This window comes from Akebia trifoliata, chromosome 16, assembly GCF_017979445.1.
Source record: "Akebia trifoliata isolate Shusen 1 chromosome 16, ASM1797944v1, whole genome shotgun sequence".
NCBI classification, from domain to species: Eukaryota; Viridiplantae; Streptophyta; class Magnoliopsida; order Ranunculales; family Lardizabalaceae; genus Akebia; species Akebia trifoliata.
The window spans coordinates 459,648-471,904 of NC_141390.1; the positions used below are offsets into that span (position 1 = coordinate 459,648).

Sequence of the window (12,257 nt, forward strand, 5' to 3'; positions counted from 1 at the left end):
GTGATATTTCATTTAAAATATTAACTGATATGATGTATGAAGTCACTTCATGTAGTCAAGATGAGATTATTTTGAAGTTAAAATACTTGTATAAAATTAAATGTTAAAAAGATCTATCTGACATTGTATAAAACACATTTCGATCTCATGTTTGAAGAAGCCTTCTGACATTGAGTTTTTTCATTATATTCAAGTGTCAAAAGAATCAAATGTACAAAAAAATTTTATGACAAATGTTGATTATTGTAATCATATGACTCAATAGGATGAAAGTATACATTGGATGCTACTTAGATGGATGTTAAGTGATATGATTAGACCTAAAATCTAATGTGATAGATTCATGTTTGGATCAACTTTGTTTCTTTTTTATCATAAATACAAAATACTTAGAATTTTGAGAAAATTTTCTGAGTAAAAGATTAATCATAGAGTATGATAACAATTTTTTTCTCCACCTCAAATTTTATTTATTCGACATTCAAACAACTGAGATTTCAAGATTTATTTAGGAAACTTTCTCGAACTAGTTGAATTGATTATTTTCATTAAAATTGATAAAATAAAATATATGAAATGAGAATCCTATGATTTTCTTAGTAAAAAATCCTTAAACAACAAGAACGGATTTAGTTGAGCCATTAACAAGTAAAAATGTAGGTTAAAATATATATAAAAAAAACTTTTAAAAAAAGAAGGAATTTAATTAAGCTACTAATCAATAAAAATAACTAAAATGTATTAAAAAAAAACTTAATTAACCCTAAAATAAAATAAAATAAAATTTAGTTAAATTATTAATTAATTACAATATAACTCAAAATCTCATGATTTTGTTGGTTTAAATAGGTAAAAAATTTAAATAAATAAAAAAAGCCTAAACCAACAAGAAGGAATTTAGATGAGTCATCAATAAGTAAAAATGTAAGTTAAAATATAAAAAAACTAAAACATAATAAAATATTTAATTGAGCTATTAATCAATAAAAAATAATTTTAAATATGTAAAAATAAATAAAATTAACCTTAGACAAAATGAAATTTAGTTGAACTATTAATCAATCACAATGTTTACAAAAATAACCATAAAATAAAAAATAATGCAGTTGAACTACTAGCCAAATAAATTGTAGTTTTAAATATGTAAAAAAAAAATTACTTAAGAAAGGAGATCAATTTAGAAAGTCAATAGAGCAAGAGAGTGATCACAGATTTAGGGAGATAGAGAAGACTTGGTCGATTTAAGTCATTGTTGCCGTTCAGCTTTGGTGTAGTCGAAAATCCATTCGAGCAAAAGAGGAGATGAAGACGTCTCAGATTTGGGAAGAGGAGAGGACGAAGAGCAAGTTTTTGTTAGTGCTAGAAGATTAAAAAGAATCTAAAGATTTGGTTGGATTTTGATGTATTGTTAAGGTTAAAATGATAAATGCATATGTAAAATAAAAAAGGGTATTTTCAGTAAAAAGAAATTTACATTTTACTATTTTTACCATTTTGGTAAAAAATATTATTTTCGAAAACGGTAAATGACCGTTTTCATAAATAATTGCTACAGTTTACTATTTTGGTAATTAATCTTGAAAACTGTACTATTTTGGTAAATTTCTCTAGAATCTATTACAAGTCAATAAGATTATTGTTCTTATCATAATTAAATGATGACTAAATTTTAAGTTAAATATTCCCTGTAGGATCATCTCGACTAACTTGCAAGCATATAAATAATTAGCTTACATGTTTGTAGAAAGGAGAGACGGTTGACATCTCCCTTGATAGGGACGGGAACAGCTTTCGAGCTTATCTGTTACCACACATGATTAAGGCTACCCACTTCGGTTGATCTATATAACCCAAATTTTTAATCAATCAAAAAAATAAATTAATTAGCTTACACAAAAGAGATCATTAAAGTATAGCTGAGGAGATTTTGAGAATGAAGCACACTTGCTAGTTAACACTGGACATACCATGACAATCTTGACCCCTAAAAGATGGCGTCCCAACTTTTACTTATTAAACCCTAATTAGAAATAAAGAAAATAAGTGAAGGGCTTAGAGTAAGTAAAAGTTGGGGTGCCCATAGAAAATTTCTCATTTTTTTCCTACATTTTTTTTTTTAATTTTTATTTTTAAAATTTTGAATTTTATATGAGCCTAATCATTATTGTAAACAACTACTGAAATTTTTTGAGAGTGCTATAACATTGAGATAATAATTTGAGCCAAACCTTTATAATGTTTGAACAATGCGTCTTAATCTTTTATTGGAGTGTGATAAATAATATACGAAATTGGGGTGCCAATAGCAGCTCTCTAAAATAATAGAATCACAAATAAATAAATAGATAAATAACTTACACAAAAGAGATCGATAAAGTATAGCTGAGGAAAATTTGAGAATGAAGCACACTCGCTAGCTAACACTAGATGACTGTCTGGACCTCTAAAAGATGGCATCCCAACTTTTACTTATTAAACCCTAATTAAAAATAAAGAAAATAAGTGGATGGTCTAGAGTAAGTACAAGTTGGGATGGTCATAGAAAATTTCTAATTATTTTTCATATATATATATATATATATGTATAGGGTCACGTTCCGTGTACACACATATCTACTCATATATCTACAACATGTTTTCTCCTAGTGGCTAAAAGTTTCGCATTGAGCTGATTTTTGGTGACGATGATCTCTATGATGAGGAGATCATCCTCGCCAAAAATCAGCTCAATCCCAAATTTTTAACCTCATCAAAAGTGATTTACGAAAAATGGACGGTCCACGGTTATTCAACTCATAAATATGTGGTTAGAAGTTTTAGAAGTAGCTGAGTTTTGGTGGGAATGATCTCCTCGTCATAGAGATCATCTTCACCAAAAATCAGCTCAATCAGAAACTTTTAGCCCACAAAGGACAAAACATGTTGTGGATATATGAGTAGATATGTGTGTACACCGATCCTAATCCATATATATATATATATATATATATATTTTAAATTTAGGATTTTATATGAGCCTAATATTTATTGAAACAACTACTGAAATTGTTTGAGAGTGCTATAACATTGAGATAATAATTTAGCCAAACTTTTGTAATGTTTGAACAGTGTGTCTTAAACTTTTATTAGAGCGTGATAAATGATATAAGAAATTGGGGTGCCAATAGTAGCTCTTTAAAAGACTAGAAGCACAAATAAGAAACAAAAAGACTTAAAACTAGCACGTTATTTATGGCAAAACCATTTTATTTTTTATTTTTATTGTTAACTGAGTGTTCGGGCCAGCTTGCACGCACCACAACTAATCTCAGGAAGGACTACCATAGCAACCCACCGCCATAGTCCCCAATTAAATCATGAGAAAAATCCAAGAGGGGAATCGAACCCGTGATGTGCGCCTAACCCACACTTTATATGCTCGCCCTTACCACTTAGGCAACCCATGGGTGGGTGGCAAAACCATTGTTATGATATGGGGTTGGGGGAAAAAATTGAAAAGTGGAGGTTCCGTAAATCTAAATGCAAATTAAAAAAAAAAAAAGATGATATTTTTTGAAAATGTATACATGATTTTCTAATTGTTTTCAATAAATGTAAGCGGCCCAAGTAGGACTAGCAATGATCCGTAATATATCTGATGTCCAAACTAATCCAGAAAAAATATGAAAAATCGGATTCAGATCTACGCCAATCTAATCCAAGCATATTTTAATAATTATTTTATTATTCTTAATTTCATATAAATACATATAGAAAATGTTTTAGTTTTTTTGGTTTCCCTCTATATTTGTAGTTGGAAAGAAGAATTTTTTAAATTTTTTGAACATTGATCATTTGAAAATAAGGCATGTGCTTAGATCGATTTCAAAATAAGGATGAATTGAAATAGATCAAATTCAGTTCACATATTCATTAATCCATTCAGATTGGGTACAAGTTGAAAATTTTTCAAATCGGTATTAGAGTGGTACTAATCTAGTACCGAACCAATCTGTTGCCAGCCCTAGTAGGCCCAACCATGGTTTTTCACAAGTCTTTGGTCCACCAGTTTGATTTTTAAAATATTGGGAAATATGATTGCAAAGCATAGTTTTAAACTTATCAATCGGAACTTTAAGTGCTTTCTAACAAAAACATATTATTAGATCTAATGATATTGGTTCATTAGATCATCAATTTAACCTTTCAAAAAGGTGACCCAAGACACCTGATTCGAGTATGAAAAGTGAAAGAAAAATTAAATAAAATCAGTTCATAGAGCCCTGTTGGTACACAACAAATCATTTGCATTTTTACAAATGCAATGCAAACGTTTTACAACACAATTATTTGTAGTGCAAACTCGTCCCTCTCTCATGAAAGATTGTCTCTCCTCTCCCGGCGGCTTTTACTCATGGCTATAGCCAGTTGCCAAGACGATTCCCATTCAAGCATTCTCATTCAACGGTTTCCGGGCAGGTAAGAAACTACTTTTTGAGCTATAACTTTGAGCTAAAAAGATCGATTTTTCGATTTTTTTAGGGCGGACCTTACTCTATTCCTTGGGCAAGGAATAGCGGTCCAGGTCGGTGAGGGAAGGGATGACCTCCTTTCCCCCCCTGTGACCCCCCCCTTTCCCCCCCTGTGACCCCCCCCCCCCCCTTTCCCCTAACAAGGACCGGTTTCCCCCCCTAACCCCCTCGGGGGGAGTAGCTCAGAGCTACTCAAGTCATTTTAAGCTAGTACATTCAAAATCAATCCAAACTCAAGTCAAAACATGTATTTAAATCTACATACCTTGATTGCTTTGAATCCAATAAATTTCCAGCAACTTTGGAAGAATAATAAAGCCTCCTTTAATCTTCAACTTAACGAACGAGAACCCAAAGTCGTGGTGCTCTACCTCTACCTTTGTATGATCAATCGATGTGATCCTCACTGATACATACATGGTAGGGGATGGCCTCTGCTCCACTCTTTATAGATATCAACTTCACCATCACCAAATTAGAAAGCATTTGAAGATAGTAGTGACTCTAATTTTATTAGGAAACCACAACAACCAAGTCGATGGAAACTCTTTAGATTGCGAAAGATATTTTCAACTTAGTCCCTAATATTCTTAGTCAATAACAATTCATTTCCTTTAAAAATTGATACTTATTTGGACCACCAAAAGAATTTTAATTAAAAAAAAAAAAACAAAATAAGTAAGTAGTCTTGATTAAAATTCCAACACATGCAAACTTTATTGTTGCCTCGTGACAGCTAGAAAATCTCCCGCAAAGTCATATCCTTTGCTTTGTTGATTTTTCCAATGGGTTAGTGAAGAATCTTTCATCATCCACACCAATGAAATCAACGTCAATGATAGGAACGATGAACAATGGCATAAATGACAGCAATGACAATGATGAAAAACGAGTAGGGCACAATCTATCATCATGGGAAGCGAAATAGGTATTTTAGTAAATTTAAGTTTTCAGATTTTGTATTTTCACTGTTTGGCAAAATATTTTAATTCAAAAAGGGTAATACCATTTTTGGAATTAAAATGAACAATGTGCAGTTTTGATAATTTTTCAATTTTTATATGCTGATTCAGTAATTTGCTCATTACTAGGAAATGGATTAGAGACTGTTGTACGATAATTGTGTCTCCCAAGAGTGAGAAATATTAAATTGTTGTGAGATGTCTAGTAATCTTATTGGGTTTGGGCTTCAAGAGGCAAAATAGTATCAAAAGGGGACCTTTTACATGGTGAAGTGAGATAATAGAGAATTTTTTTCCTTGTCCTTCGTGGATGTATGCAATTTGTTGAATTACGTAAATCTTGTGTCATTTGTGTGATTATCTGACTCCCCCTCTACTCTCCTAACATGGCATGTGCATAGACCATAGAATTTTTTCCTTGAGATATACAACTGCACATATTTATGGGGATGTACAGTTGTGTATCCCGAGGAAATTATGGTTCTATACACATGACACCTCAGGAGAGTAGAGGTGGAGTACATCAAAGGGGGCATCAGGTTATCATTATTCTTTACATCATTCATTTTTACCATGAGTGCAAATCGTATTCACCCAAGGTGGAGGGTTGAAACCCTCCTCCCACACCTAACACAAGCGATGCAAGCAATAAGCCACAATCCAAGGAAATTTAAAAAAAAAAAAAGGAAGAGATAGTTTAGGCATCAATCCCTTGGATTGTGGCTTACGTTGCATGTCTAGAGGTGGATTTCAATCCTCCACCCTTGGTGCATGGGATCCGGACTCCTTTTTTTTAGGAAGGTAAAGGGGAGTATTTAGCAGACCCCCAGCCGACAAAAGAAAGTTACAATCTCACATAGGATTTACCCACGGCATCCTCATTTATAATGGTACGTAGCTGAGTTGAGATCTCAGAAATAAACAGTTGAACTTTGAAAGGATTTAAACCACGACGCCAAAAAATCTGCAGCAATCAATTGAAAAACACCTCTGATTATTACTTGTACCAGTCCTCAGTCCTCACCAAATACTTAACTATAGCAGCTGTACTTGTTTTATAGATCACTGCTAAAAAGTAAAAAAACCAACATTAAACATGAACATGTTGTTAGTGACTTCCAAGTTGAATTGTGTTCGAAAATTATGATTTCAATTATTTAATCAAACTTTTTGTAATTAGAATTGTACTACCATCATGGTTTTAAATCTCAATTTTTAAATGAATTGGTATCTAGAACAATGTTGAAGTTTTTTTCAATTCTTTTACCTAGAAAGAAGAAGAAGAAGAAGAAGAAGAAGAAGAAACACACTTTTAAGTTATGGATGATTTCTAAAATCATGTCTCCAATACTAAATACGACTAATATGCCTCTTAATACATAAACAAAATGAGAAAGAAAGAAAAAAAAAGATACATAAGAACCTTAAAACCATAATAGAGATCCCCATTAGGAATTTTCATGCTTGTCTTATCTGATCTACAAATTCATCAATGTTCTTATTTGAGCTTCCACCTTCTTCCATTGCCTCCTTAGACAATTCTTTCCATCTCTCGGCATTCTTCTTCATCTCCTTCCCCCTTTCTCCCTCCATAACTTTCTTTAAACAAACCTCTATTTCTTCCCTTCTAACAATCCCCTTCTCATCTACTCTAGCTCTAACTCCCACTTTCCACAAATCCTCTACAAACTTGGCATTAGTGGGTTGGTCAGTCCATTGCGGCATCCCCACCATTGGCACACCAAAGCACAATCCCTCCATTATTGAGTTCCATCCACAATGAGTTATAAAGCATCCCACGGCTCGGTGGGATAAAACCTCCAATTGAGGACACCATGTCACCACCAACCCTTTCTCCGATATCTCATCTATGAATTTTCTAGGAAGCTTGTGTTCCTCTAAGGCTCTTACTACCCACAAGAACAATTTTTCACTCCTACAAAGTCCCCATGCTAGTTCATCCATTTGTTCTTCTCCTAAGGTAGCAAAGCTTCCGAAGGACACATATACGACTGATCCTGTTTCCTTTGTGTTCAGCCACTTTATGCAGGTGTGAGAATCGGGCCTGAAAAGATCCAAGCCATAGTCTCTGTCATCTTCTAATCTTTTGTCCAAATAGATACTTGGCATTGTTGGTCCGATATTTATCATCCTCATTGACCATTTCTTCATCATCCAATTCACTACCTGTTAGAATTTAAATCATGGTTAATTATACAGTTTAAAACTAAAAAGAATGCCCTACCAACCTCATAAATTTGTAAAAAAGAAAGTGAATTTAGATATTGAGCATGAATATATTGTATATATAAAATAGGGGTTGAGAAACAACGATAGCAATCAAAATAAAAAAAAACACAAATAAAAATCTAATCGAAACATTACACAAAATTTAAGTGATTCGACAAGAATGCCTACATCTATGAGTGATGTTGTTACGTGCTTACTTAGATCGGATCACAAAAATAATTAAAAAAAAGAAGAAAAAGATTGAGATTGATCTCGTTCGAGGGAGATCGGACCTCCTAAGCCACTAATTCAAGATGGTAAATCTCCAATCCAATTAAGGACTAAATATCTTTTCTCTGCATATTTTCATTAAGATCAAAATGAATTTATAAGAGAAAATAAAATTATTCATTTTCCCACCCTTAAACTAACTACTCTAAACTACCCACTCATACTCATTCAAAGAACTACCCCATAACACACCCACATACTCTCAACCTCCCACTCACAAAGGGTAATGATCCCATACAATATACCCTACTCACTTTCTCCCATATAGGCACATAACAGATGTGAAGAGATCCTTTCATTATTTTTCGTAAAAACTGGGGTTAAAATCTCTCAATTTTACTACCTCTCACAAAAACACAAATTTGAGTAAATGAAATAGCCATTGAACCCGTAGTATCCCCTACTTGGTGTATGGTCCCTTCTGTCAATATGATACTAACACCAGAATACAAGGCACAAACATAACAGATATTAACCCAATTTTTTGAAATAAGGCACAAATTTAGACAAAATTAATTAAGACCACACAATTTTTTGATCGGACTTTTGGCAATGATGATGAACCCAATCTCATAATTTCCAAAACTTCAAGAATTACAACACCTACCTCATCCTCCAACGTGTCAAATGAGTTAAAGAGGAGCCAATCGGCTTTGTCAACATTCGAGAATTGGCTCATGACAAGTTGTTTCAAAGAAGGGTATGGTCCCTTCTTGTTATAAAGAAACGATGGCAAATCGTCAGTTTGAAGTAATGGCAATCCAGGCAAAGATACCGGTCCTTGAACAGGAATACTTAGTATCCCCTGTTGCACATAGTAGTAGATGGCGTTGACGGCACATGCTTCAGTGTAAAATGAAGCTCCAATTAGACCAAACTGTTTGGCAATATCAAGTGCCCAAAATACAATTGAGTCATATAAAAGGCATTTAATGGGGTACTTGGAACTTTGATGTTTCTCTATGAGCTCGGCTAACTTTCTTGATCCAAGGTTTACAAAGCTATCGACATACAGATCAACGCTGCCTGCTTGTAAAATGCCTCCTTCGTCGAAGCCATCAGAGAAGGAAACGATGCTGATCGAGCCAGCTTGGGCTTTGATGGACTTACTGATGAGGTGGGGGATAAAAAGTGTGACTTTGATCCCTTTAGAGGCTAAGCGCTTACAAAATTGGAGCATTGGGTTTACATGTCCCTGGCCAGGAAAAGGGAAGGCTACAACGTGGGCTTTCCAACCATTCTCTTCTTTCTCCATGTGTGTGTGTGTGTGTGTGTGTGTGTGTGTTTTTTGTTTTTTGGATAGTTTGCAAAGGAGTTATTTATGGAAAGAACACAAGTTTTTACTTTGTGATATTTACGAAAAAGTGGTCAACTTTTGACGAATTTATGATTCTGGCTCAGTTTTACCATTTTGGTATAAAAAATTAATTCCGAAAATGGTAAATTTACCGTTTTCGGAATTAATTGCTACAGTGTACCATTTTGACAAATAAACGAAAAGTTGTGCATGTTTTGGTAAATCTGCCTAGAAAATAACTCATTTTCAGCTCACAAAATGGTTATTCACCCTTTTAGTTATGGGAAAATTAGTACACAATTAGTAATGGACTAATAGAGTGATTGTTTACTCACAGCCCAATACGTTTTGATGTGGCGCTGATGACATATGCACTCGACAAAAAAAAGAAATATTGAACTCGACACTAATATTGTTGACCTCAACAATAAAAATGTTGAAACATACACTCGAATCAAACGTTATAATGAAATCTTCAAAAAATTTAGAATCCCAATTTCGTTCGTCATTTTTCATTATAAAGGTCAAAATAAATAAAAATACATCTAAATGTTTAAAATTAGGAGTATATCATTCTCCATTCGTCATTCACCATGAAGACTTAAGAAATGGTTGTAATTGCAGTTGAAAAACTCAAATATGTGAAGAAGACGAGAAAGATGTAATTTAGATACTCCAAAAAATTATGAAAGGGGAAATGAGGACCATTTAGATATAAAAAGTTAATTAGATGGGCTGTGAAGATATCGTCCCTCCCTTGGGATCTAGTAAGTAATTTTCCCTTCAGTTTTCCCCACATCTTAACCTCATATTTGAGCCTCAAACATCAATTGAGAATAAAATGTCCATATCAGAATGATGGAGAGAGATTTATTATTATTGTTATACGGATCCTATGTACTCCTAGTAGTTAGCTAGTTATCAAACTCCAAGTCCCTTTTATCCTTCCAAGAACATATGATTTGCTGGATTTACATACCAAAAATCGTTGAACGATTGATTTCTAGCCATTGGATTCGAACATATTCATCACGGGATCGCTGGACTCAAATATATCGATGAGAAACCTCAGAACCTAGCAATCAGTTCCCTTTTATTTTTCCTCATTTTTTTTTTTTTGGAAAGATGGGAAATTTATTAAGTAGATTTTATGTTTAAACCCATAATCTAAAAATCAATGATCAGAGTGTGAGATCGCTACGTCACAAGTCACAAAAATCTATCCGTTATAAAATTGAGTTTAGCTGACCATTTATTTTCAAAACCTTTGATTATGTTTTAAAATTTATTTTTAATAAAAACTATAGAGAATATGTATTAATACAGAGGATCCGTTCCCTCTTTGCTCTGACCATGTTGGAGAGTACAACTTACGTAAGCAATGATGTCAAAAGTCTCTTTTATTCTTACACACACTAATATATTTGAAGAAGAGAGCAGATCTTTAGTACATATTCTCGACAGTTCCTGAACCGAATTTTTAATTGTAGAGAGAGATACAAGTAAAGAAAAACTAATACTTCAGCCACGTAAGGATCATGCCGTATGTCAGATTTTTTTTTTTTTTTTGAAAAATATAATTTTTAAATCTTAATCAAGGACTTTGAAAATGGATGGTCCTGGAGTTCAATTTTATAACGAATGGATTTTTGTTACTCTGAAACATGGTGATCTCACAACCTTCAAAATCCATTGTAGGGACTATAACAAAAAACTGTTACATAGGATCCGCTCCGGAGCATAGATGGGAGATTAATGATTGAATGAATGACAACGTTTACAAAAGCGTTCAAAGGCAAATATTTTTTAATACTTGAGCTAGCTAGAAGTTTTAGAATGGGATGCCGAATCTTCTACCCCATACATTGAAAAATGTTTGGCACAATATTTGACTCTCTTTAGAGATTCGATCGCTCCCCTATATAGGAAGGTTCAAAAGCCCCAATTAGAGCCAAACATTATGTCAAACATAATTTCAATATATGGGCTGGAAATTTTGGAATGGGCTGATTTTTTTTTTTGTGAGGATGATCTCTATGGTGAGGAGCTCGCCCTCACAAAAAATCAATCCATTCTAAAACTTCTATCTCCATCAAAAGTGGTTTACAAAAGTGCTTAGAAGTTTTAGAATGGGCTGACTTTTTGTGAGGATTATCTCCTCATCATAGAAATCATCCTCACAAAAATCAGCTCATTTTGAAACTTCTAATTCTATTAGAAGTGGTTTACAAATATTGGACGGTCTAGAATTCTTCAAGTTGTAAGTTAGGGTTAAAATTTTCAAACTGAACATATTTTTGGTAAGATGATCTCTTCACTATAGAGATTATCCTCACAAAAAATCATCCCATTCCGAAACTTCTAACCCCTATTTTGGAATTAGTCCATTCTGTAACTTCTAATCCTATTTTACAAGTTAAAGAAATGTGGACCATCCCTTATTTGTAAACCACTTTTGATGGGGTTAGAAGTTTCAAAATTGACTTCTTTTTTGTGAGGATGGTCTCCTCATCATAGAGATTATCCTCACCAAAAAGTAGTCTACTTATATATATAGGGAAACATTTGGAGGCCCTAAATAGAGTCAAACATTTTTCGATATACAGGCTAGAAGTTTTGGAATGGGCAGATTTTTTTGTGAGGATGATCTCTATGGTGATGTAATCATCCTCACAAAATATATCAGCCCATTATGAAAGTTTTATCTCTAAAAAAATTATTTACAAATAACTGCCGGTTTACAATTCCTCAATTTGTAAACTAGGGTTAGAAGTTTCAGATTTAATTGATTTTTTGTGAGGATAATCTCTTTAATGAGAAAATCACGATGAAAAAAATTCAGACCAATTTGAAACTTCTAAACCCCATCAAAAGTGATTTAGAATGTAGATCGTTTATTTTTTACCAATAATTTGTAAACCACTTTTGATGGATTTAAAATTTTCAAATTAAATTGATTTTTTTTTT

The 12,257-nt window shown here is 33.1% G+C and overlaps 1 protein-coding gene and 1 non-coding gene across 2 annotated transcripts; one reads left to right on the plus strand and one right to left on the minus strand.

Moving 5' to 3' along the window:
- The first annotated feature begins 1,734 nt into the window (after positions 1 to 1,734).
- On the plus strand, positions 1,735 to 1,861 carry LOC147382129 (U6atac minor spliceosomal RNA). The gene has a single exon (XR_015174123.1). It is a non-coding gene; the product is annotated as a U6atac minor spliceosomal RNA (small nuclear RNA).
- Positions 1,862 to 6,769: 4,908 nt separating this feature from the next.
- LOC147382130 (UDP-glycosyltransferase 74E2-like) lies at positions 6,770 to 9,287 on the minus strand. Its single transcript, XM_086429024.1, has 2 exons — positions 8,597 to 9,287; positions 6,770 to 7,656 (listed from the first exon to the last, which is right to left on the minus strand). The coding sequence occupies exons 1-2, from the start codon at positions 9,246 to 9,248 to the stop codon at positions 6,932 to 6,934; spliced, it is 1,377 nt and encodes a 458-aa protein (XP_086285150.1). The 5' UTR covers positions 9,249 to 9,287; the 3' UTR covers positions 6,770 to 6,931.
- Between the last annotated feature and the right edge of the window lie 2,970 nt (positions 9,288 to 12,257).